The 27,105-nt window shown below is 43.7% G+C and overlaps 2 protein-coding genes and 1 long non-coding RNA gene across 26 annotated transcripts in view; 2 read left to right on the top strand and 1 right to left on the bottom strand.

The window, feature by feature from the left end:
• LOC121322493 (CLIP-associating protein 1-like) overlaps positions 1–9,052 on the top strand; it is a 95,679-nt gene extending 86,627 nt beyond the window's left edge. For all 22 annotated transcript variants that reach the window (XM_041262561.1, XM_041262581.1, XM_041262583.1 and 19 more), the window contains 5 exons: positions 3,346–3,536; positions 3,994–4,122; positions 5,934–6,140; positions 6,368–6,484; positions 8,452–9,052. In XM_041262561.1, the coding sequence (XP_041118495.1) occupies positions 3,346–3,536; positions 3,994–4,122; positions 5,934–6,140; positions 6,368–6,484; positions 8,452–8,538 (731 nt within the window). In that variant the 3' untranslated portion in view covers positions 8,539–9,052. The remainder of the gene's footprint in view (positions 1–3,345; positions 3,537–3,993; positions 4,123–5,933; positions 6,141–6,367; positions 6,485–8,451) is intronic.
• Positions 9,053–10,489: 1,437 nt separating this feature from the next.
• LOC121322496 lies at positions 10,490–15,906 on the bottom strand. The gene is made up of 2 exons (XR_005951039.1): positions 14,624–15,906; positions 10,490–13,379 (listed from the first exon to the last, which is right to left on the bottom strand). It is a non-coding gene; the product is annotated as an uncharacterized LOC121322496 (long non-coding RNA).
• tfcp2l1 (transcription factor CP2-like 1) lies at positions 13,832–25,520 on the top strand. Of its 3 annotated transcripts, none has more exons than XM_041262585.1 (15): positions 13,832–14,015; positions 15,913–16,064; positions 16,742–16,818; positions 17,832–17,937; positions 18,936–19,042; positions 19,117–19,269; positions 19,716–19,826; positions 20,228–20,316; positions 21,006–21,057; positions 21,167–21,260; positions 21,595–21,685; positions 22,413–22,513; positions 22,766–22,908; positions 24,152–24,203; positions 24,594–25,520. In XM_041262585.1, exons 1-15 carry the CDS (start codon positions 13,948–13,950, stop codon positions 24,629–24,631), a joined length of 1,434 nt encoding a protein of 477 aa, XP_041118519.1. In that variant the 5' UTR covers positions 13,832–13,947; the 3' UTR covers positions 24,632–25,520. The 3 variants fall into 3 exon arrangements, with proteins under 3 accessions (XP_041118519.1, XP_041118520.1, XP_041118518.1); XM_041262584.1 differs by having other exon boundaries at positions 13,833–14,015; positions 21,003–21,057; XM_041262586.1 differs by lacking the exon at positions 22,766–22,908 and having other exon boundaries at positions 21,003–21,057.
• Positions 25,521–27,105: the final 1,585 nt, after the last annotated feature.

The following is a 27,105-nucleotide window of genomic DNA, read 5'->3' as shown; positions in this document are numbered from 1 at the left end:
AAGTCATTTTAAATGCACAACAAGTCATGAATCATTAAGTTGCAATTCCAAAGTGATCTTCTTGTATGTATTTGGTGGACTGTGGTTTATCTTTTTTTTTTTTTTTTTTTTTTTTAATTAAAGAAAATTGTATTGAGTTCCCACAGGCCATAATGCACTTAGCCTTGGTGTTGCTGTTATAATTATTTAAGGTTATTCTATTCCCCCCCAGATTGATAGTTGGCTTGTTTAGTTCTCTTTAAAATGCATGTTATTGTGTCCCTGGAAAGAATGAAAGGTCTCCGGAGTCACCTGATACAAGTAGTACGATTACAAACAATAGGACATGGCAGCAGTGACAGACCTGATCTTTTTACACAATGTTGGTCAAAAGCAGTGCAGTATATAAATACCAAAGATTGCCCATTAGAGTGACAACTGAGCCATAGAAACATCTATTCACAACTTGTAGGGGGGGTGCCTATTGTTTTAACGTGTAAGAGCCGGAATGAGGGAGCGGCCAAAGGATTTCATCAGTGAGACTTGATCTTACACGACTGTAAGAAAGCAGTTGTATTATATTTGTTAGGGGAAAACTCAGAATCTGGTCAATCTTTGGTTTTACTGGTAAATGTCATAATTTACCAAATTAAAGTGGTAAATGTCTGAAATTATGAAGAAATAAATCGCTTTTCAGACATTGAACGATTTTAATGTTATGATTTTCCGTATTGGTAAATGCAAGTATATCATTGAAGAATGTATTTATTCCTGCATATAAATGGTCAATTAAGAAAATTGAATGACAGGCGCTGTAGCTGGCAAATGAAAGTGCACAGTCGGTGCAGGTCTTGATGATTGGCAGTCATTTAAGCGACTGAGAGCATTGTAACTCTGCTTCAGTCAAGGAGATCTGTCAGAACAGGGTGAAATGACTGACAGTGAAACTACAGTACTGACGGACCACTGAGATGATTGACAGCGACCCCTAGCCACTCAGAGCGGAACGGAGACGGGACAGACAGCAAGTATAAAAACTACACAAACTAGAGAGGATTTTTAAATGATTATTTTTTTGTAAGAAAATATAAAATAGCAAGTGGTTTTACCGACGTTTATTGTATATAAATTTATTTCAGTCGATTTTTTAGGAATTCGACGTTTAACGAGGTTTGCCGATTTAGTATAGAAAAGTAGCAAGCCTAGTTATGACACAAAATGCCACACTTGCAGGCACTGAATAGATGTCTTTACTTACTGCAGCATGGAGGCTCTTGTGGCTGTTAGGGTTGCACAGGAGTCCTGAAGCCTTACAATGCGCAAAAGTGAGACATTCGGTCACTAGCCAAAGACACGTGGTTACTCTTGAGATTTACCTGGAAATGTCCGAAATAAAGTGTTGTCATGTTTATTTCGGACATTTACTGTTTTGCTTGGTAAATATTGATATTTACCAGTAAATCTTAAGATGCACTGAAATACAAAATGTAAAAATGTATTAGCAACGATTTGTGTAGAATATAATGAACAAATACATTTACTTTCTGTTTAAACATTCATTAAAAGAAAAAAGTGGGTTATTAAATGTATTTAAATCAGTCAAGGGGAGGCTCAGTTGAAGAGTCACTGCAGTTCAACATCATGATGACAGTAATGGGTTCACCACTGTAATACTGTACCAGACCAGCTGCACCTGCCCACCTTTCTGCTGCTCCATTGCCACACTTTTATTGCCCTAACACAGTACTGTGTCTTAAAGCTACAGTACAAATGAGAGTGCCGTGTTTATGGGTAAAGTGAGATTGCTACAGTGCACGCTGTTCTCTTGTGTGGGCTGTGTTTTGAATTGCATGATGGGATGCTTTTGGGCACCAATCCTAGATAACAAGCAGGTGTGTTTTTGAACTATTGTATGCAAATAGACATTTGTTAGATTGGGCTATCTTAAATGAATTGAGTTACACTGTCTACTACCTCTCTTTTTTAAGCTTCTAAGAAACAGTAGAAGTGTTGTATAGTGTACTTTCTTTTTTGTAGATGAAGATGCTTCATCCATAACTTTTAGATATGCTTAGCATTGAATCTTATGCTTCTAATTTTTTTGACGTATTGATTTGAAGTTAGTTTTGCTCTTTGCTGGAGAAATTTAGGCGCACTGTTAGCATGCATGGAGTTAAAAAAAAATAAAAATACAATAATAATTTAAAAGAAAAGACCATTTTTTGCTGTTCTGCTGCTTAATGACATGTACAGTGTATACTTTAGCAGCATGTAAAGCCAGAGGGAAACCCTATTTACAAACTAATTCCTTCATCACTGCCTTTTCTACCACGCTAACCCAGGCTTGCACGTGTCTGGCATGTGGAATTCAAAAATGCATGGTGCTTTACGAAAGAGTGTCTGCCAGCGCTTCTGTCCTTCTCGGACAAAGCTATCGTAGACCAGGACACAGATGCCAGCGGGCGTTCTAGGAACCTAGCAGACAGGCGCCCATGGGCATTCCAATGACAGCCATTCATACATGTGGAACGAAAACGTGTTAGTTTTGTTTTTATGGGGATGAGCACACTTTTCTAGCGGTGGTGGGCATCTTGTCCTGCGGATGGTTTGTTTTTATGGGGATGAGCACACTTTTCTAGCGGTGGTGGGCATCGTGCCCTGCGGATGGTTTGTTTTTATGGGGATGAGCACACTTTTCTAGCGGTGGTGGGCATCGTGCCCTGCGGATGGTTTGTTTTTATGGGGATGAGCACACTTTTCTAGCGGTGGTGGGCATCGTGCCCTGCGGATGGTTTGTTTTTATGGGGATGAGCACACTTTTCTAGCAGTGGTGGGCATCGTGCCCTGCGGATGGTTTGTTTTTATGGGGATGAGCACACTTTTCTAGCGGTGGTGGGCATCGTGCCCTGCGGATGGTTTGTTTTTATGGGGATGAGCACACTTTTCTAGCGGTGGTGGGCATCGTGCCCTGCGGATGGTTTGTTTTTATGGGGATGAGCACACTTTTCTAGCGGTGGTGGGCATCGTGCCCTGCGGATGGTTTGTTTTTATGGGGATGAGCACACTTTTCTAGCGGTGGTGGGCATCGTGCCCTGCGGATGGTTTGTTTTTATGGGGATGAGCACACTTTTCTAGCGGTGGTGGGCATCGTGCCCTGCGGATGGTTTATTTTTATGGGGATGAGCACACTTTTCTAGCGGTGGTGGGCATCGTGCCCTGCGGATGGTTTATTTTTATGGGGATGAGCACACTTTTCTAGCGGTGGTGGGCATCGTGCCCTGCGGATGGTTTATTTTTATGGGGATGAGCACACTTTTCTAGTGTGCCCCCCTGGTGGTAACCTGCTTTTACATTTTGTCTCTGAAGTTCCCATTGATCACTCGGACCTGGTAGCTGATCTCCTGAAGGAGCTGTCCAATCACAATGAGCACGTGGAGGAGCGGAGGGGCGCCCTGCTGGATCTCCTTAAGATCACCCGCGAGGGCAGCCTGGCCGTGTGGGACGAGCACTTCAAGACCATCCTGCTGCTGCTGCTGGAGACGCTGGGAGACAAGGAGGTGCGCCCCCTTTCTTTGCAGAGACCCCGAGCTCCGGTTATCCGTGTTTTAAACGGCCTACGCATCTTGCATTGGATGCGTTTAAGCATCGATGTGCAGGCACTACTGTTTGATACTGACTGTGGCAACAGTTTGGTATTCCAAGCCAAAAGAAGTGACAAGGCTTATATTCTGCAGGAAATGAACTGCCGTTACAAACCGAACGCTGGTTAATGAGGGGTTTCTGTACCTACACACCCATATCCAGATCCGTTGTCGGATTCTGCAGTTCGTTTTTTTGTCGTCTTCATGTTGTCATTAAGAATTGTGGTCATAAGAAGCCTGTTCAAATTGGTAATCAAAATCTACTATGAAAAACCAGAGCATGTGGTGTGATTTTTTTTTTTTTTTTTTTTGGGTGTGATTTGCATGATACAGTAGTTTTGATTCTCTCCTGTTGTGCCTGTCTGTCTTTTAGCACTCCATCAGAGCCCTGGCACTGCGGGTATTGAAAGAGATCCTGAGGAACCAGCCGGCACGGTTCAAGAACTATGCAGAGCTGACAATCATGAAGACGCTGGAGGCACATAAGGATTCCCATAAAGAGGTGAGTGCCAGGCAGACTGTACTCCTCTGCAACGCAAAGAGAGCCACACACAACTAGGCTTGCTGTGCTGCGCTGCAGTCTCCCAGGCTCTGTGAATCTTTAATCATCCTGCCCGAATCACGAGAGCAGTGTGCAACCCATTATCTCATCTGTTTATCCAATCAGGACAATGTTTTGAAGTTGCAGCAAGTGCCATTGCATTCTGTATTTATTTGAATATCACTTCATGTGATCACACATGTATAGTTAGGCTAGTGGTGTGATGTAAAGGCTGCATTTTTCTTGTACAACTGCCTGTGTGCCGTTTCATTTAAAAGCAGCTGAAACAAGCAAGTCAGTGCTGTGCCCCCCTTGTGTTAAACCTTCTCAGGTTTCATCGCATTATTTATTTATTTATTTCTTAGCAGACACCCTTACCCAGGGTGACTTACAGCTGTATACAAAAAATACATATCAAGAAGTACAATTAAGAGCAATTACAGTACAATTAAGAGCAATTACTGTACAATTAAGAGCAATTACTGTACAATTAAGAGCAGTGGTTCTCCAGGTATATGTCAGACATACAGGAAGTCCGACAGACAGTCTCTATACACTCCCAGATTAGAATGTCCTTAGCAAATTCAGCCTCAATTCCACGAGCAGCTCTCTTAATATTCAGAACGTCTGGAGTGGTCGTCTGCCCTTGGATAAGCGAGAAGGTCATTGGAAGTTTGCTTTGAAGAGAGATGCTGTGGAAGATTAGACTCCTTTTTATCTCAGGCTCATAAACTGTCATTTTATCTACTAGTTGCCTACATTCTAATGACATATTGAAGCACAGCATTGTAACTGTGAAGCTCTGGGGCCCCTGAGAAGCGGGCAGCATAAATTCTGCAGGTTACCCCTCTCACCTGTCAAACCTCCAGTGTTCTCCAAACCAGAGCCAGCAGCCTCTCTTTCCAATTGAATGAAACGTTATGCTTGTGTTACTATCGTAAAACTTCAGTTAAACTCTGGCTCTGGCTTTTAGGTCCAATATTTGCCAGCAGACCCGGCGCGTATTGGAGACTGGCGATTATTTGAGACTGGTGTTTATATTAGCTCACTAGCTTCACATGCTTCATGCAGTCATTGAGATAGGTAATGACTTGATAAGCTGGATAATGGCTTGCACTATGTATGTTTACTCTGCAAACAAATTCATGAATAGTTTGTGAAGGTGAAAATAAAAAGGATTGATTCAGGTGCACACATGCTTGTGGCTGTATGAGAAGGTTTGACATATTGAAAAAAAACAGCTTCGCTTGCTTGAGACTGAGATGTAAACTGGGGGTAAACTTGTTTTTTTCATTTGAAAGCTACATTTTATTTAAACTTGATTTTTAGGATTTTATTTTGAAGGCTTGGCAGCAGTTTTGTATTTTTCTGTTTTTAATGTAATGTAAAATGTTTTTAAACCCCTACACCCAGCTGGAATATGCAGACAGTGCTGCACTAGAATTAATAAAGTTCTGCAGCGTCCTGAAACATCATTTCATGTGTCATCTGCAGCAAAAGTGTCAGCAGTTTATCGAAAGGGTTACATTTGAAATATTTGCATTGCATTAAAAGCAAGTAGAGAACAATAAGAAATGAAAGAAAACAGGAGAGGTAATACTGTACAGTAAAGCTAGCGAGGTGAGAGAGTGGATTGAAAAGCACTGGTTAACACTCCGAGGAACACAGTGTGCGTTCCTGCTTGCCTTGTCCTTGGCCTGCTGTCTTGCTTGTCTTTGCAGTGACCTCTAATGGAAAGGGCTCGTGTGTGCTCTGTTGAATTTCTCTCTCAGGTTGTGAGGGCTGCGGAGGAGGCAGCTTCCACTCTGGCCAGCTCCATTCACCCTGAACAGTGCATCAAAGTGCTGTGCCCCATCATCCAGACAGCCGATTACCCCATTAACCTGGCTGCCATCAAAATGCAAACGAAGGTCATTGAGCGCATTTCAAAGGAGAGTCTCCACCAGCTCCTCCCAGACATTATCCCTGGATTGCTTCAGGTAGAGCCGCAGCTAGTGGTGTGCGCTTGTGAAACACGGTGTTGTTTTAGTATTGTGTTACAGTTTCACAAGCTGCATTCAAATCATGCAGGAAATACAAGAATATTGTGGGGGGGGGGGGGGGGGCAGTTTGGGGGGGGGATTTGTTTGGATTCTCTCTTTTTTTTTTTTTTTGGTGTTTGAACTGTCAGCTATTTTTGTTTTTCTGTGTGTGTGTGTGTTTTTAGGGCTATGATAACACAGAGAGCAGTGTTCGCAAGGCCAGTGTCTTTTGTCTGGTTGCCATCTATTCAGTAATTGGAGAAGAGCTGAAACCACACCTTGCACAGCTCACTGGAAGCAAGGTACAGTAACAGTGCTGTGTTGTGTGGGAGTGCTTGTACCTGTCAGTCCAGATTACAGAACTGTAATTTCTCTATAAAGCTCCTGAGTTTCAGTCTTGCTCTCATTCATGTCGATACTCTGTGATAATAAAACATGCATCGGCCCCCTGTAGTTTATAAGACTGCAAACGCCCTGCTGTCTGACATCAGCTGTTTAGAACTAATTCTGTTACTGCTAGTACATGTACACAACAAAACAATATCACTACCAGAAGAAACAGTAGTGGATCAAAAAGGGTTCAAATTAAAACAAGGTTTGGACAAAAGCATTACTGAGCAGGTAAATCCATTTATCCTTCCCTCCTGTTTCTTAATAAAGCTCGGAATGGCAAGACCTGCTATGCAGTAGGAGTCAAACATTCGGGGGGTGGGGGGGGGCACTGTTGCCCTCGAAACTGGATTAAAAAAGGCTTTAGACATCATATGTGTACTCAGAGTGTGAGCAACCTTCTCACTGAAGCACCCTTCCCCTTTATTGTGATGAAAAGATACTGAACACATGCAAAAGAAGCCTGTGGTAATGCTGTTACTGTGTGCTGATAAGATCCGAGATCTTTGCTCCCCACCCTGTTTGACACAGAGCCAAGACGATGGTTGCTACTAATTAACCCTATAAATGACACAATCACTGCCCCCGGCCATTACTTTCCTGCGTTGTCATCCTTCCTTCCTTCCTGCCTGGGTTTCTCACTTCATCATCACATGCTCTTTTGCTATTATTAGTTTGCCACTTGATTGGCAGGATTCAACCTGTTTGTGTTGAGCAGAGTTGTGCAATTACCCACGATACTATACAGTTACGTAATTACATATCTATGACTGTCTGCCATTACAGAGTCCTGTTAGAGAGCTTGTGTTTCAGTCAGGAAAAACTAAAAACGATTGCTGTTTTGTTTTTTGTTTTTTTCTTATGTATGTCTTTCCTGTGAAACTACTTACTAAGAGAGGGGTCGGTTTGATAACCCTGAGCTGGTAAGGCACAGCTGGATTTTGCTGGAGTGTTTTACAGCATGCAGAATCACTCTGGATTGCACTCCCCCAGGATTACTCCTCAGTGATAGAAGTGTGTGATCAGTCCAGGAGGTTCGGCAGTGTACAATCTACAAGTGTCTTATCCCAGCAGGGTGGAAGCTGATCAACCCCTCAGTAAACCAAGGGCTCACTGAACAAGCATTGTGTGTTTCACATGAGAGCCCTGAGTAAACCAAGGGCTCACTGAGCAGGCATTGTGTGTTTCACATGAGAGCCCTGAGTAAACCGAGGGCTCACTGAGCAGACATTGTGTGTTTCAGATGAGAGCCCTGAGTAAACCGAGGGCTCACTGAGCAGGCATTGTGTGTTTCAGATGAGAGCCCTGAGTAAACCGAGCGCTCACTGAGCAGGCATTGTGTGTTTCAGATGAGAGCCCTGAGTAAACCAAGGGCTCACTGAGCAGGCATTGTGTGTTTCAGATGAGAGCCCTGAGTAAACCGAGGGATCACTGAGCAGGCATTGTGTGTTTCACATGAGAGCCCTGAGTAAACCGAGGGCTCACTGAGCAGGCATTGTGTGTTTCAGATGAGAGCCCTGAGTAAACCGAGGGCTCACTGAGCAGGCATTGTGTGTTTCACAAGAGAGCCCTGAGTAAACCGAGGGCTCACTGAGCAGGCCTGGTGTGTTTCAGATGAGAGCCCTGAGTAAACCGAGGGCTCACTGAGCAGGCATTGTGTGTTTCACATGAGAGCCCTGAGTAAACCGAGGGCTCACTGAGCAGGCATTGTGTGTTTCAGATGAGAGCCCTGAGTAAACCGAGGGCTCACTGAGCAGGCATTGTGTGTTTCAGATGAGAGCAGTCAGTAGAGAGTGTGCTCACTGAGCAAGCTTTGTGTGTTTCAGATGAGAGCCGTCAGTAAACAGAGGGCTCACTGAGCAAGCTTTGTGTGTTTCAGATGAAGCTGTTGAATCTGTACATCAAGAGAGCCCAGACCACCAACAGCAACAGCAGCTCCTCCTCGGACGTGTCGACTCACAGCTAGCAGAGCAGCGCGGGACTGAATCCTCGTCCGTCAGGATCGCAGAGCTGCGCCTCCACAGAGACCTTTCTGCTCTTGTGTTCACATCAGCACAGTCCTTTCTACAAAACTAGGGGCAAGATCCTGTTGCAGTCAATGTTTCAAACATCTCTGTGTAACATTCTTTAGCTTTCTCTTCTTTTCAGTCCCCTTTCTTAAAGAGCCATGAATGTAGTCAAGGCCTGAGTAAGTGTTGGATCGTGTTTTGGTTTTGTTTTGTTTTTAATGTAAGCACTAACTCACAGGATTCTGAAATATGGAAGTTTCACACTGTATATTCAAGTCAATCAATTTCTGAGTAAGTGTCGGGTCGTGTTTTGGTTTTGTTTTGTTTTTAATGTAAGCACTAACTCACAGGATTCTGACATATGGAAGTTTCACACTGTATATTCAAGTCAATCAATTTCTGAGTAAGTGTCGGGTCGTGTTTTGGTTTTGTTTTGTTTTTAATGTAAGCACTAACTCACAGGATTCTGACATATGGAAGTTTTGTTTTTAATGTAAGCACTAACTCACATTTCACACTGTATATTCAAGTCAATCAATTTCTGAGTAAGTGTCGGGTCGTGTTTTGGTTTTGTTTTGTTTTTAATGTAAGCACTAACTCACAGGATTCTGACATATGGAAGTTTCACTCTGTATATTCAAGTCAATCAATTTCTGAGTAAGTGTCGGGTCGTGTTTTGGTTTTGTTTTGTTTTTAATGTAAGCACTAACTCACAGGATTCTGACATATGGAAGTTTCACACTGTATATTCAAGTCAATCAATTTCTGATATTTGAGCGACGGTGTATTTTATTATTTTTTTTTAAATATATATAAATGAAACGGCCAACAAAAATGTTTTATTTGCTCCGTCACTTAACGTTATTTAGAAATATTCACATTTGAATTTAATTTGAATTTTGAAATTGCAATCCGAAGAAAAGCTGCTTGTCCGAGGTTTGAGAGGTAGGAGTATTATTTAAATCTGAAACGAGGTAAACAATGGTCCAGCTCTTCCACAGGGTCCTCACTCAATATCCATTCTCCAAATTTTTTTACATGTTTGGAGGGTGAAGTCTAATGGAGGGGTTTACACTGATTAGGATTAAGCAGTAAACACTTTGAGATCATTTGGCAGGCCCAGTGGTACTGTAACGGAATACTGAACTGAACACAACACTGTGTTGCTGATGTTTGTACACAATGACATTACCAAGAATGTTTGCTTTTTACTGATTCCGAGGCAGCTTTCACTACATTTGGGTGGCATCTTTTTTTTTAATTTTTTTTTTATTATTAAATAGCTGATATACTGAAGGACCCAGTATTGCACAGCTGTTAACGTTGTTTTGGGGGGCACAGGGCAGTTTAGAAAGAACAGTGCTGATATACTGAAGGACCCAGTATTGCACAGCTGTTAACGTTGTTTTGGAGGGCACAGGGCAGTTTAGAAAGAACAGTGCTGATATACTGAAGGACCCAGTATTGCACAGCTGTTAATGTTTTGGAGGGCACAGGGCAGTTTAGAAAGAACAGTGCTGATATACTGAAGGACCCAGTATTGCACAGCTGTTAACGTTGTTTTGGAGGGCACAGGGCAGTTTAGAAAGAACAGTGCTGATATACTGAAGGACCCAGTATTGCACAGCTGTTAATGTTTTGGAGGGCACAGGGCAGTTTAGAAAGAACAGTGCTGATATACTGAAGGACCCAGTATTGCACAGCTGTTAACGTTGTTTTGGAGGGCACAGGGCAGTTTAGAAAGAACAGTGCTGATATACTGAAGGACCCAGTATTGCACAGCTGTTAACGTTGTTTTGGGGGGCACAGGGCAGTTTAGAAAGAACAGTGCTGATATACTGAAGGACCCAGTATTGCACAGCTGTTAACGTTGTTTTGGAGGGCACAGGGCAGTTTAGAAAGAACAGTGCTGATATACTGAAGGACCAGTATTGCACAGCTGTTAACGTTGTTTTGGGGGGCACAGGGCAGTTTAGAAAGAACAGTGCTGATATACTGAAGGACCCAGTATTGCACAGCTGTTAATGTTTTGGAGGGCACAGGGCAGTTTAGAAAGAACAGTGCTGATATACTGAAGGACCCAGTATTGCACAGCTGTTAACGTTGTTTTGGAGGGCACAGGGCAGTTTAGAAAGAACAGTGCTGATATACTGAAGGACCCAGTATTGCACAGCTGTTAACGTTGTTTTGGGGGGCACAGGGCAGTTTAGAAAGAACAGTGCTGATATACTGAAGGACCCAGTATTGCACAGCTGTTAATGTTTTGGAGGGCACAGGGCAGTTTAGAAAGAACAGTGCTGATATACTGAAGGACCCAGTATTGCACAGCTGTTAACGTTGTTTTGGAGGGCACAGGGCAGTTTAGAAAGAACAGTGCTGATATACTGAAGGACCCAGTATTGCACAGCTGTTAATGTTTTGGAGGGCACAGGGCAGTTTAGAAAGAACAGTGCTGATATACTGAAGGACCAGTATTGCACAGCTGTTAACGTTGTTTTGGGGGGCACAGGGCAGTTTAGAAAGAACAGTGCTGATATACTGAAGGACCCAGTATTGCACAGCTGTTAATGTTTTGGAGGGCACAGGGCAGTTTAGAAAGAACAGTGCTGATATACTGAAGGACCCAGTATTGCACAGCTGTTAATGTTTTGGAGGGCACAGGGCAGTTTAGAAAGAACAGTGCTGATATACTGAAGGACTCAGTATTGCACAGCTGTTAACGTTGTTTTGGGGGGCACAGGGCAGTTTAGAAAGAACAGTGCTGATATACTGAAGGACCAGTATTGCACAGCTGTTAATGTTTTGGAGGGCACAGGGCAGTTTAGAAAGAACAATGCTTTGGTCCACAGTGTGCCCAGTAAAAAGCTTTAGAAGATGTTCTTTTTAAGGCCAGTGGAAGCATGCTTTTATTTGTACTGTAGGTTCAACATGTCTTAGCAGCTTGATGGGTTCAAGTATTTGAAATTTGACGTGCTGGTCAATTGGTCAGCTGTAAGAAGACATATTGGTTTTACTTTGATTCATATTTGAGATTCCTTTGACGTGGTGATCAGAGATCACATTTCCAATTGAAAAGACTCCTGAAACATTTGAAAATGAAATCCTGTATTTTAAGAAGAAAAATGGAAAGCCAAATTAGAACGGAATACACAGATGTTTTAACTGTCAGATATCTGGACAATCTCAAACGTATTCTACTCTTGTGTTGTAGAAACACTAACTTTTTATTTTAATCCCCATAACAGTAAATAATAATAGTGTTCATGTCAAGTTAAATGTAAAAGGAGGTTCAACTGAGCTGTAATACAAATCCCAAAATGTAACCATATATTTTCACACTGGCTAGATGTACTGTAAGTCAATGCACTGAATACAAATATACCCAGATTTCAGCCACCTACCAGGCACTATCAGTACTATATCAAGACACACACACACATTACCTACCGGTGCAAATGCTTTACTGAATGTTCTGGTACATTTTGGGGTGGAAAATAAAGACAGGCCTTACCTTCATGTCAAAGTACTGTTTCACTACAATGACTTAACAGAATGAGCGCCCAGCAATGTGTATTATTCCTGTTATTGGTTTGTGTTTTTGTAAATACCCAGTGCAGTTACACCTGATTCATTGGACCGAGTCATGTTTTACATTGTAGTAAAACCCTTCTGTGCTACTCCCAGGAGTGGAGTTTCTTTTGAATCAGTTATCAGACGATCAAAGATCAATTGATCATTGTATATGTTGTTTAAAATAAAATAAAAAATCCACAGCTTTACAATCTTGTCAGGAAGGAAAAGGGTCTCTCCCTGCCCTGGAGAGACGGCCCTTGTTTACGTTAGCAGTATCCAGTACCTGCATGTTTCAGTGCCACCCTGTGCTGTGAACTGAGAGGATTTAAAAACCACTGAACAGTCAGTCCAGTCGCCCAGAGCACAGAGATTTACTGACTACTGCATTTCAAAATACGTCTGAAATCTAGTCTCCACTGAATGTAGAATCTGTGTGCCCGTTGTTTCACTGACTGCATGAGTGCTCTATGAAAAGAATAGAAAAGAAATGTGAACATCCAGTGGTTTAATAGTACTCTGGTTCTCATGTAGTGCAGCATACAGAGGCATGTGGCTTTTTGCAAAGGTACACTACGTGTGCTTGCCTTGACTGGAACTGACAATACCATTTTTTTCATTGCTTACTACGAACATCTTATTAAGACCATGTATAAGTAATTTGCATTTGTCATATAAAAATCTGCTTCCCTTTACAGGTGGGAAACAATGAAATGTCTGCACTAGGGAAAGAAGCCCAACTTGTTTGTAGAAATCAGCAAGTCTTTGTTAAACATAATGTTTAACTGTTCCTATATTCTGCAGATGCATCATCCTTTAGAAATGGGATTCTTAGCAGAGTGTTCACTGCACTTGCTTTTGTCATGTAAAGTCCATGTCTGTATTTATATTGTTTGTTTTATTTTGTGTATTGCGAGGACTGTACAGAGAACCACATGGTTTTTGTTAGCATCTACATGTGATAGAATTTGCTAAAAATATAAACTTGTTTGCTCTAGAAATAAAACCAACTTCAAAAGGTGCTTTTGCTGCCCTTTTCTTGTTTGTTGATTTAATTCAGTATATGATATGTATTTAAAATAAATTGGTTGCTGTTTTCTTTCCATATACCGATATATTGTTTTTGTCAAATGACCCCAAATTCACGTTTCACCGGGTGAAGTGGCATTGAGACTGGCAGTGCTCGATCTTGTTTCTCTGGTTGCATTGTTCCATTCAAACGTCCAACCTAGGCACAAACATGATAAACGGCAGCATCAAGAAGCGGATCAGTTCACTGCGCTGCTCTGAAACACAGTGAAAGAACAGTATTAAATACAACCTTATAGGCTTAGCAACACAAAGCGTATTGTGTAACATAACAACCGCGTCTATATAAGCTCCCCGGTAAAACGGTGACCCCTTCTTACTTGCACGGCTCCGTATGGTTCTTTATTACTTTAATAGTTCGGACGGTATCGATATATTAGTCTGAGCTATATGCATTTTGCACCTATCTACAGTTCAACAAAAGGAGCACCACATACCAACGGTAATGCATGCTGAAGCAGGTTACTATCACAGGAAGTATGGTAGAGAATGAGTGCGTCTCTGAAAGGGGTGGTACCCGTGTCTGCCCTGAGGTCACCTTAACTGTGCCAAATGATTCTAGACGTCAGCCCGTGGATAAATAGACTGGCGAGACCTGCGCTTTCCCCAGTTCACACACTGCCTGTAGGATCCAGAGACCCGTGGCTTCTGCTTTCATTCCCCCGCAGTTTTCGCTGGAGTCGCATTCTGTTTCGGATCGAGGAAACATGCTGTTCTGGCACTCTCAGCCCGAGCCTTACCACCAGCACTCCTCATCGACAACGAGCTTTCTGCGGTAAGCTGCGCTCGACTGCCTATCCGAGCTGGTTCATGCAAAACGCTCTCCTTGAACTCTGTGACAATGGGTTACTTTACTTACACGTAGCAAGAGTTACTGTATACGGAGCATAATCTATTAAATAAATATCATTCATTCTATATATATATATATATATATATATATATATATATATATATATATATATATATATAATATAACATATTGTATATGTGTCTATATACACTAGTAAATACATATTTCATATAAACCATTACAACTCGAAAAAGAATAGTCTTGACACTTGTTAAAGACTCCGGGACCTGTGGAGATGTTTACTGTTTACAGGTGTGTACAATCGTTTATTTTTTATCCATGCATTGACTAGTATTCCAAATGATTAGATGCATTGTATTCTATCTGTTGCAAAAGCCTATACACATTGATGCAGAAGCTTATTTATATTCATTTGTAAGTCAAATTCTTTAAGATTCCTCTTGTGTATTGTGAGTAGATTCGCAGTGTTTTGGTAAATACTGTGATATGAAGTACTACATACACTATCCATTGGTAAATCTCTTATAAAACACAATAATTTAACATCAAAGGTACACTGAAACACTCACGAGTTGGAAATGAAGTTGCAACCAGCCTACAGAAAACGTTGAGTAGCATCTCTGCACTTTCCATATGAAACCCGAGATTCAAATTACACTGTGAACAAACAGGAATGTACGCGCAGCACGGCGGTGAAGTCTGTTTGGGAGATGTGCTTTACGCGGTGCTGAAGTCTGGAGAGGTGCTTTATGCGGTGCTGAAGTCTGGAGAGGTGCTTTATGCGGTGCTGAAGTCTGGAGAGGTGCTTTACCTTGGACCAGGTGATAGGAATTTACACTACTCACGCAAGGGGAGGCTGTGGTCATGTGACCCTATCAATGCTTAAACCCCTGCATGGGCGTTTTATTCTGAAAGATGGTTTACAATGAACTGCCAGTGTAAACGTGCCATATCATGTATTTATTTAGCTATTAATTCATATTCCGCGGGGTTTATATCTAAGTCCGTAATTAAGGCCACCTTCTTCCTTGAGAAGCGGTTCATTGACGATGTCTTTCTCTTGGCCGTGCAAATTAACTGCTGAAGATTTTTTGGCGACGGGTTTTGGGTTGGGGCTGGATCCGGATCCGGAACCGAGTGTTTTCCGGTTGGACTCCGTTTGCAGACCTGCTCGATCAAGGCAACACATTCCAATAATTACATGTGCTTATTTTGTTAATTCAAACCTGCTACAGAATGCAGAGGACCAGTTAGATTAAACATCATTCACTGCAAAACCGGATTGGCAAAATAATTGATAAAGAACAGCCTGCGTTCTGGTTGCTTTCTCCCAGTTCAGAGTGTGGAGCAGGTTATATTTTTCACCTGTTGTGTTCTACCTACTTTAAAACATTGTTTATTTTTTATGCTTTGCTTCATTTGTAGAGATTTTGTCAACAAAACGCTATTTATAATTGGTTGATATGTGACATTTGATTTCGTTTGTTGACATAAAAACACAGTTCCAAGACAAATGATAAGGAATTTGGAACAACCAGTTTTACAAACTTAATTGGTAAACTATCGCCGTGGACAGCGTTTCATTTTGGCGCGGTTGGAGTTAAAACTAAACTATTACTGTGTGTTGTATTGAAGGTTTAAACTCCATTAGGTACAGTTAACATTTTGGTATATAGCTTTATACACGTAAAACTTGCATTACTGAGGTAAACCTTGAATATAATTTATAACAACATTTTGAGAGTTTCAGTATTTTGAGAATGGAGAGCAATCCTGTATATACCTGAGTTGTGGCTTGCTTGCTTTGTGTTGTGCAGGATGCCAATCTTGGTATTAAGGGTTTATTTTCGAATTGCAGTGATGTTCTGGCTCTTCCAATTTTCAAGCAAGAGGAGCCTCAGCCATCTCCAGAGAGTGATTCGAAAGTGCCCCCGTTTCAATACGTTCTGTGTGCAGCCACCTCCCCTGCTGTGAAACTGCATGAGGAGACGCTGACTTACCTGAACCAAGGTAAGACTGAGTGACCTTTCAACTGTCCGTACAGCAGTGAAGGGGCAGGGGCACTATAAAAGAGGATTCACATGGTTTTATACACGGTAGGTACAGTATATAAATATGCACCTGCACTGTATAAATAGGACTCAATCAACTTTAATATAGTGAGCTTGCCTGTTCACTCGTCCTAGCTATCTATATTTTCTACACTTTTTATATACTCATATTACATACACACACACACACGCTTTTCGTTGTTAAGCACATATTGGCACTGCACATTTCTGGAATTATTTGCTTCAGTTATCCTAATTTTTTTAAATGCTCAAAATTTGACTCATCCAACTTGTATAGATATGCCTGTTCTAGCAGTTGCCAAGGCATGCATTCACATAAGAGAGTTCAGCAGTGGCATTCCCATCTTTGGGTTCTGTATGTTACCACACAGACTTTAATACAAGAAACTGGCGATACATACAATTGTGATCATTGGTAATGCTTTAAATTTACATTGGGCTTGATGCAAGTTTCAAAGAATGGATTTTTAAAAGAACGCAGAGAGAAAATATGAAGTGTCAGTATATCTGGCAGTGCTACAGCTAAGGGTCAGGTTTACTGAGTAACCTGCTGTCCTTTTGCCAAAAGAGAACCAAAAAATACAATGAAGTTTCTTTTAATTTCTCAAAATGCAGGTCAATCCTATGAAATCCGCATGCTTAACAACAGAAAACAAGCGTGTTGTACAGATTTAAGCAGCAAGTATGTTAAGGTAAGTGAAAGACTGTAGCTATAAGTGCTTTAAATTAAAATATGCCATTGTTGCTCTAAATGCAAAGATGCCTTCTCTGTAGTGGAACTCTTGAAGAGCTTTAAGGCTCAGTGGGATTCCTGGAACTGCTTACACTGCATGACTTCCTGAAGCTCGCTACACTAGGGTTGATCCTTGTGTGTGTGATTAGATGGTGTGTTTTTTTTTTTTAATGCGTCATTGTATTGGTAGAGGTATGCTACAGGTTGTGTGAGATAGTCCCCTGTGTTTCAGGCTGCGTGTGTGTGAGATCGAGTCCCCTGTGTTTCAGGCTGCGTGTGTGCGAGATCGAGTCCCCTGTGTTTCAGGCTGCGTGTGTGCGAGATCGAGTCCCCTGTGTTTCAGGCTGCGTGTGTGCGAGATCGAGTCCCCTGTGTTTCAGGCTGCGTGTGTGCGAGATCGAGTCCCCTGTGTTTCAGGCTGCGTGTGTGCGAGATCGAGTCCCCTGTGTTTCAGGCTGCGTGTGTGCGAGATCGAGTCCCCTGTGTTTCAGGCTGCGTGTGTGCGAGATCGAGTCCCCTGTGTTTCAGGCTGCGTGTGTGCGAGATCGAGTCCCCTGTGTTTCAGGCTGCGTGTGTGCGAGATCGAGTCCCCTGTGTTTCAGGCTGCGTGTGTGCGAGATCGAGTCCCCTGTGTTTCAGGCTGCGTGTGTGCGAGATCGAGTCCCCTGTGTTTCAGGCTGCGTGTGTGCGAGATCGAGTCCCCTGTGTTTCAGGCTGCGTGTGTGCGAGATCGAGTCCCCTGTGTTTCAGGCTGCGTGTGTGCGAGATCGAGTCCCCTGTGTTTCAGGCTGCGTGTGTGCGAGATCGAGTCCCCTGTGTTTCAGGCTGCGTGTGTGCGAGATCGAGTCCCCTGTGTTTCAGGCTGCGTGTGTGCGAGATCGCGTCCCCTGTGTTTCAGGCTGCGTGTGTGTGATCGCGTCCCCTGTGTTTCAGGCTGTGTGTGTGTGTGTGATCGCGTCCCCTGTGTTTCAGAGCATCCTTCGCGTGGTGTTTCATGACAGACGGTTGCAGTACACGGAACACCAGCAGCTGGAGGGGTGGAAGTGGAACAGACCAGGAGACAGGATCCTTGACATCGGTGAGAACCCAAATCTACAGCGAACACTTGAGTCCAAATCCAAGCTTAAACATGAGCACCGAAAAATACTCTGTATATCCTGGAGGTGACTGTCTGCCTTAAATATACACCAATGCACGTGAGTTTCATTGAGCTGTTCTCCCGAGCTCCCAGTTTCTCCACAGTCTTGACCCTTCTCCCTGTCCGAGGGATGGAAATAAGACTCCCATTGCATAGAACTTTGATCCATACCTTGGTTTACTATGCGACACACCTGAGCTTGTTACCTAAACACACTGTGGCTTATCAGGCTTGTATTGAAACCTGGAATGGATGAAACTGCTATGCAATAGTCGTCTTCTTGCCATCCCTGCTTCCCTGTTGCTGCGGTTTTTCAAATCAGTAAAAGACTGGTTGGTGCAGTAGGCTAATTCCCCAGCCCCTCATGCGCTTCCCTCTGGAGGCCTGGGCTCTAATTTTATTTTTATTTTATTTAATTTGCAATTGCCAATTTGTTTTTTTTACTCAATTTTCTCCCAATTTGTAAAGCCCAGTTCTTTTTGAACCTGGCTCACCGCTGCAACCCCTGCGCTGACTCTGGAGAGATGAAGACGAGCACACACGTCTTCCAAAACGAGTTCCATCAGCCGTCCACTTCTCTTCACTTTGCAGGCCATGCAGCCACCTCAGAGCTACGGCGTCGGAGGACTGCGCAGCTCTGGGCCACTTGCAGGCAGGCCCGCAGGCGCCCGGCTAATCTACATGGGTGTCTGGTGTGCGTTGAGCCGAGGGCACCCTAGCCGATCTAAGCCCTCCCCACCCTGGGTGGCTCTTGGCCAGTTGTGTGCCGCCGCCCCCTGGGAACTCCAGTCCACGGCCGGCAGTGGAATTGCCTGGACCCGTCCTGCCGATATTCAGGCTATAGGGCGCCTCCTGCACTCCATGCGGAGTGCCTTTACTGGATGCGCCACTCGGGAGCCCTCGTATCTTATTTTTATTGTATTTTTTTTTTTATGTAGATATCCCATTGTCAGTTGGGATCATTGAGCCCAGAGCCAACCCAACCCAGCTGAACACTATCGAGTTTCTGTGGGACCCGGCCAAGAGAGCCTCCGCATTTATCCAGGTAACTCTCGCCACGAGCCGGTTCGGATTTTAAACTTGCTTGATTTGTCGCATTCATGGGGGTCTTTATTGCAGGTTCATTGCATCAGTACAGAGTTTACTCCCAGGAAGCACGGAGGAGAGAAGGGCGTCCCGTTCCGGATCCAGATCGACTCGTTCAAACAGGACGCGAGAGGCGAGTACACGGAGCACGTGAACTCAGCCAGCACTCAGGTTAAAGTCTTCAAGGTATGGAAATGCAGACGACAGGACCGAGATCAAACCTGCCCTTAATGCTGGTATACCTACATTAGACCTTCACCTGGAAGCTACAGATAAATCCCTTTGCAATACAAGGAGATCAAAAGGGGGGGCGACTGCAAATCCATTCCCCACCCGGAATGTTGATCTGCTGTAAAGCCAAGGGAACGCTGTTGTATTAATCTGAGGCACTGTCAATCTCTAAAGGAGTTGAATGTGAGAAGTTCCAATGAAAAGGATGTTTGATTCCTGTGTTCATTTTTAATTGCTGACACTTTGATTTTGAAAGCTAGTGATCGCCCGGGTTCTACTGCAGTGTATAGAAACAGTTCAGTTTGCTGTACCAATATACTTTTAAGGTGATGCGTTTAAAACATAGATCAGATATTAAAAAATGTGAAAATGTTTACATATTCATTCTTCTTTCCACCAAGCCCAAAGGAGCCGACAGAAAACAAAAGACAGACCGAGAGAAGATGGAGAAAAGAAGCCCTCATGAAAGGGAGAAATATCAGCAGTCATACGAAACCACTTTCCTTACAGAGGTGAGCTTGTTTACTAGCATTGCATACACAATGTGACGCGCACAGCCTGGCGCAGGCGAGCACGCTGCTTCATTAACCACAGAGGCTGGCTTCGAGGGTCAGCTTGAACGATGAGCCTCTGTGTCCGTGCTCTCGAAGCCTGGGCAACGCAGTCGGCAGGACCCTGTTGTTTAACTGCTAGCAGAATTGGCTGTTTCCTGGTAAACGGATGTAGTCGCTTGTAAAAAAATAATAGTAAATCAAAAACGTTTCATGGTTGAAAAGTTATATTGCAACAGGGAATTTTCTCATTCATATCATTGCTTTAGATCTTTCCAAACCGCTGGTTTCACTGCTGAAAATAAAGATACTCGCAAAGTACTCCAAAGTACTGAAAGGCGGCATTTTGGTTTTGAATTTAGTGTTCTCCTTGGCCTGATCTGCCCTGTGTGATGAACACCCCTTCCCCTGGTTACAGCAGCTCTCCAACGAGCTTCAGCATTGGAGATGGGTAAGTAGCGCCTTCTCCACTGTGCTGTAGCATTCCAGCTGGCACTGATGCCCACTTCTTCACTTTACTTTCCTAGTCCAATTATTGTTTAACCCGCCGCCTTTCTATGAGCGTCAGAACTCTAGAGCCCTGTTTACCAAAATATAGGATTCATATCTATACTCGATAGTCGTTACTGTTTTCAATTCTATAACTTACATTTTCAGCTCGACAAAAATAATTCAGGACTGGAAGGGTTAAAGAGAAGCTTTGCGTGTGTGCCAAGAGAGTTCTCTTAACGGATGCATTCTTGTATAAAATCACTTTTGTATTGTTTTCAGCTTGTCATCTCGTCCTGATAACTTTTTTTGAAAGTCAGACGTGCACAGCAGCCCTGTGGCTTCTTAATAGCTCTCAGAATCTGACCTGACCAGTCCCTTTCTCATCCCCAGGCTGGTGTAAGAAATACTGAGCATAGTAGCATGTAAGAGGTACACCAGCTGTAACATGCTTCATAAAAAACAAAGGAAATGAGCAGCGCAAACAGAAACAGAGCCCTGTGCTGCAGAATAATGGGGCAGTGATAGAGCCAGGCACTGTGCGTTGAAACACACACACACGGTGCACCCCCATGATAAAGGACCTCGTGGACTGAGCTTGCACGTTGACCTGTTTGTGTTGTCTTTCTTTCCTGCTTTGTGAAATAGTAGAAACGTCTCTCCAAGTCAAGAGGGGGACCTGCTCCTTCCCAGCCTCTCCGATGTAAGTATGGTGAAGATGTATTTTAATGTGATGCCTTTTTTATTTTTTAGGAGTGTTTTTGAGGAGTCTGGTGCAACTGTTCATTACAAATATTCTTTTTGCAATGTAGCCCCTCCTGCCCAACGCTTCGATCCAAGATGCCCAGCAGTGGCTGCACCGACATCGCTTCACTCCCTACTCTCGGCTGTTTTCTAATTTCTCAGGTGAGTGGAAACTTCACCTCTGCTTGTCTATGATTTGTCTTTTTTAAAGTAGGAAGGAAAAGTAGTCACAGCTGCACTAAACAGGAGCTTCCCTTTTAATGCAGGGGTGGCCAAAGCTAACCCTTCCACTCCTGGTCTTTGTTCCAACCCTGTTCTAAAGTGTTTGATTGAACCAGTTATGCCTCCATCCTCTCCTGGAAGTTTATGATCTCTGTGTTTTCCCTTTTAAGATGTGCTTGTAGCATATACTGAGAAATACCTAGTCTGAAACCAGAGATTTTGTTATGTTGTGTGTTATATGATTTCATTACATTGGCCTGGTTAAATCTCTCAGGTGCTGATTTATTAAAGATGTCCAAAGAAGACTTGGTCCAGATCTGCGGTCCTGCCGATGGAATCCGGCTTTACAATATAATCAAGAGAAGGTAGGTGGTGTCCCTGCAACTCCTCTGGCACCCCAGAACATTTCATTAGTACTGCTGGGAAGGGGCTCGGAGTGAGACTGAGTGCCAGGTCCTGGACGGGACCCAGGAGGAGGGGGCGGGGGGAGTGAGGAGGAGGAGGAGGTGGAGGGATGGAGGAGGAGGTGGAGGGAGGGAGGAGGTGAGGAGGGGGGGGGGGGGAGAGAGGAGGAGGAGGAGGAGGGATGGACATCTCGTGTGGAGAGGCGGAGGAGGAGGGGGGGGAAATGGCGGGTAGTCGGTGAGGAGGGGGGTGAGGGTGGGGAGGAGGAGGAGGAAATGGGGGGGGAGGGATGGGTGAGGAGGAGGAGGAGGGGGTTGGTGAGGTGGGGAGGAGGAGGAGGACTCCTTTACTAACGAGGGATGGGTGAGGAGGAGGGGAGGGGATGGAGGAGGAGGAGGAGAGGGTGAGGGGGGGGTGGAGGGGGAGGGAGGGGGAGGGGGAGGGGGGGAGGAGAGGATGGGGGAGGAGGAGGAGGAGGAGGAGGAGGAGGGGGGGAGCGGGAGGACGAGGGGTGGGGGGACGGGGTGTTGGCAGGAGGAGGAGGTGAGGGTGAGGGTGAGGGTGGGAAGGAGGAGGAGGTGCCGCCCCAGAGCCCCAACAGCAGTGAGATAACATTCCAAGTGGGCATTTCAAACTGCATGGAAAAAGTGACCAAAAAAATAATCTGAGTGCTTTGAATTCCACCAGGAACGTCCGCCCACGCCTCACAGTCTATGTGTGTCAAGAAGCAGAACACACCGGGGCTGTGCAGCCACAGAAACAGGGCCAGAGCGCCGGCTCACTGTGCGGTAAGGATGTTCGTTGGGTATCTCATCAATGAGCCACGCTGGCTAAGGAAGGCCCTCTCTCTCTTGGAAGGAGCGCTCTTTGCAATTGCACAGCATTCTGGTGAAGAGACAGGACTGTATTCTGAAAGCATCAGTGTGCCAGTCAATGGACAATACCGCAGTACTGACTCACTAATGATTGGTGGATACAGCACAATCATACGCTGCCTAAATCAGTCAAATTAATCTAAATATTTTCCCTTTTCTCTTTAGTATACCATGCTATCTATTTGGAAGAATTGACAGCACTAGAATTGACAGAGAAGATAGCTAACTTATACAGCATTGCACCCTGCCAAATCCACCAGATCTACAGACAAGGACCCACAGGGGTCCATATCTTAGTGTCTGATGAGGTAAGGGACCAAAAAAGGAAACCAGAACACATCGCATCATGTACAGTGCACTGATAATAGTGGGTAGTGACCTTAAGTCAGAAGGCAAAGAAACAGTATTTCCTTTTCCTGGGTTCGTAATGAACCAAACAAAGCGATCGAGCTCCAGAGAATGACACTGTGAAGGCCGATTAGTGGATTCCTTGAAGTTTAGGGAACTGATCAGGAGAGACCATAGATATTGCTGTATAAAAAACTGTGAGCAAATCGGTGTCATTCTCTCCACGCCCACCCTGTCCGTGTCATTCTCTCCACGCCCACCCCGTCCGTGTCATTCTCTCCACGCCCACCCCGTCCGTGTCATTCTCTCCACGCCCACCCCGTCCGTGTCATTCTCTCCACAGCACTCCATGCTGATTTAAGGTAACGCTTTAAAGAACTAAGGGGTTGATTTGATCAATCTATAGCCTAGCATTGCATCAACTTTGTTTTTTTGTTTTTTTTCAATCACTGTTTATGGATTGTCCTGGGATAACCACAGATAGGTTGGTGTTGCAATCTATGTTGATTTTCCCCCGTGCTGTAAAATGCTCTAAACACAATCCAGCTGTGGTTTGTGCCAGGAGGGTGTAGGCCGATCAAATCAGTTCCTGTTCAGCCTTGTTGGAAGCCAGAGAAACGCATACGCTGTGGAGGACTGCGTTCTTCTCCCGCTCTTTATATATAGTCTGTATACTGTATGGACTGATAACTGTAAGAATATTGTGTTGCTTCATACTGACTTTTATACAGACGTATTTGATACAGCTTTCAACCCCTTCAAACCATTGGACTGTCAAACCAATAGAAATGTGAAGCCAAACATGTGCCAGTGCACTAAGCCTGCGCTGTAAAAGTTAATGAGGTGTAAAGCAACACATTAATGCTTCACTTTAACTATGGAATGCTTATCTGAACCTTCCCAATGCTCTGCCCCTCGTCCTCTGCCGTTCTGCAGCCTTCAGAGTGATTATACGCTAGGCTGGAACGAGGGACACAGAAGCCCCGAGCCAGGAGGCTAAATGAAGTGCTGAAGTTACTGATTAACACTTATTGCTTTATTTTTGGTTCTGGTCATGCGCCTGAGTGATGCAGATGAGGGTTCAGCAAAGTGAATGGGTTTCATGCTTCATTTGCTGCAACCCCTCTAGCCCAAAGTGTGCTTGCTGTGTTCCAAATGTTTCTTCTTTTCATCCGTGTTGCTTATTTATTATTTTTATTTTAGATGGTGCATTACCTCATCGACGAGTCGTGTTTTGTAATCAACACACTAAAAGGTATTGTTTGTGTGTATCTGTGCGGGGGTTCAGAGAGAGGGGATTGAAGTATCATGGGGTGTATTTATTTGGAATATATATATATATATATATATATATATATATATATATATATATATATATATATATATATATATAATATAATTGTAACATAATATGTAATGTGGTGTTTTATTAATTTATAGTTTACAGCTATCGATCCACCTAATTTGAAGGTTATATCTCTTGCAAAATGTAGCCCTGTGCATTAAACATTACTACCTGTTTAATGTGTGTAAAATGTAAAACTTGTGAGCACTGTCTGAGTAATATAGGGTGGTAAACACTGGCAGTGTGATGCAAGCTCTTCTCTATTTAAACGTTCACTGATGGATTTTTGTTTGATTCCAGCTGAAAGCAGCGAGGGCTACCATATTGTTTTGAAGTGACTTGGCTGCAGAGTACTTCTATTGAATGAGCAAGAATATTCGGACTGAAAGACTTGAAAAAAAATGACCATAAAGGTGTGGGGGAGGGGGCACTTTCCCAAGCAGATGTGCAGGATCAACATGCTTGGAATCACAGAGGAGAAGACAAACAGGAAATAGTGAAGTCGAGGATGGTGTGTTTTTTTTTTTTTTTTTTTAATTGTTGATTTATTTGCAAGGTGTCACTGCGTGCCTTTGTCCCATTCCTACGAGGAACAGCACAGTGATTGATGTCATTTTCAGAGTATAATGTGCACCCTTTTAAACATTTTGCTAGCATATTATACAAGGGGTGCGTGTTGTACAATATATACTGGGTTTTACAAGGTAGCAGTTACATGCATTACATAGATGTGCGAGTTATATTCCAAAAATGAAGGGTAATTTTGTTTGATCAAAAAAAATGAAGAAAAGGGAAATGTTTTTGTATCTTTTTATATTGTTATAAGTTGATATTTGGGAATTATATATGTTATCATATCATAGTGCTGGAGATATGCTGTCGACTAAGTAAAGGAAAAATGGATAGGGTTAAACAGTCTATCAAAGGTGGGACTGCACTAGTGGTTTTTAGTGAAAGTGCAGCTTTAAAATGCAACGTTGGATTCCACTGCCATGTGTGCTTGCTGGCGAGTACAGTGCTGTCCTGCATTGAAGAGATGTGAAGGGTTATATACATTCAGCTCTGCACTACAAATAGGATTTATACCTTCATTTTTTTCTTGCAGCAGTGAAGGTATTGTGTGTGTGTGTAATTATTTTTTTGTGTATATTGCCTTTTAGCACAATATAAATAATAAAGGACGGTCGATCTTATCAATTGCTTATAAACAATAAATCTCAATCTTTAGTTTTGACTCCATTTCTGAATCAGGGTGATCATTAGTCAGCTAGCTTTCAAAGCTAGAATGTGGTGTTCTAAACCGAGCAAGTAAAAACACGTCGCTCAGGGCCTCGGGTTGCTGGTTTTCTCAATTCATAATGTTAGCACTGAAGTTAGTTAAGGACACTTCTATGGATTGTTGTGTGAGGTGCACCTTCTTGGAATAGGATGCTAAAACATCTCTCTCTCTCAGTGCAGTGGCGAGGTGCTGCAGCACTGAATGAGTGCAGAGTGTTAAAACCTCTCTCTCGGCACAGTGGCGTGGTGCTGCAGCACTGAATGAGTGCAGAGTGCTAAAACCTCTCTCTCGGCGCAGTGGTGTGGTGCTGCAGCACTGAATGAGTGCAGAGTGTTAAAACCTCTCTCGGCGCAGTGGTGTGGTGCTGCAGCACTGAATGAGTGCAGAGTGCTAAAACCTCTCTCGGCGCAGTGGCGTGGTGCTGCAGCACTGAATGAGTGCAGAGTGCTTAAAACTCTCTCTCTCGGCACAGTGGTGTAGTGCTGCAGCACTGAATGAGTGCAGAGTGCTAAAACCCCTCTCTCTCTCTCTCTCTGTCGGCACAGTGGTGTAGTGCTGCAGCACTGAATGAGTGCAGAGTGCTAAAACCTCTCTCTCTCGGCACAGTGGTGTAGTGCTGCAGCACTGAATGAGTGCAGAGTGCTAAAACCTCTCTCTCTCGGCGCAGTGACGTGGTGCTGTAGCACTGAATGAGTGCAGAGTGCTAAAACCTCTCTCTCTCTCTCTCTTGGCACAGTGGTGTGGTGCCCGAGCACTGAAGGAATGCAGACTGTGGGTGCACTACCGACCAAGCTTTTCAAACCGCTCTGGTCTGATCCCTGTGTAGGGACCCAGGGTAATGGGGCAACAGGAGAAGCAAAGCAATCTGCCTCTCCATTGCTGTAGCAGAGTAATAACTTGCCCACTTTGTACAAATGATTGTCTCTTACAAGGAAGACTGGGCTTTCACATCAAACAAAGTGAAGATCACTTTGAATTAGCCAGCTGTGTACTGGAGAGTCAGACTATAAAACGTTTGAACAGGAATACAAAAATGTATGGATTGTTATTCAGAAAATTGGGGGCGATCATTTTTTATTCCTCACTTGCCAATAATATAGAAGAGCTGGTTAGAAAAGCAACTTCACGGGGAGTTGGCTCGCTCACTCTCGTCCCTTTCATTGGGAATGCTCTTGAGTTTGGCTCGCTCGCTCTCGTCCCTTTCATTGGGAATGCTCTTGAGTTTGGCTCGCTTGCTCTCGTCCCTTTCACTGGGAATGCTCTTGAGTTTGGCTCGCTCGGTCTCGTCCCATTCACTGGGAATGCTCTCGAGTTCGGCTCACTCACTCCCTCTTGTGCCTTTCACTGGGAATGCTCTTGAGTTCAGGGTCCCCAGTACAGCAATTCATAAAACCAGCACTCTGCTTGAGAGAAGTAGAAGCAGGTGTGCAGTGTCTTCAAGTCAACATTAGCTTTATAGGATTTTCAGAGGAAGATTTGCTTGTGCCCGGCTGAAGCCCGTGTCCTTTACTGTTCATCTGCACTAAATTCCCA

This window comes from Polyodon spathula, chromosome 10, assembly GCF_017654505.1.
Source record: "Polyodon spathula isolate WHYD16114869_AA chromosome 10, ASM1765450v1, whole genome shotgun sequence".
Taxonomy (NCBI): Eukaryota; Metazoa; Chordata; class Actinopteri; order Acipenseriformes; family Polyodontidae; genus Polyodon; species Polyodon spathula.
Note: the sequence above shows the minus strand (reverse complement) of the source record. Positions and strands in the feature narration are given on the sequence as shown.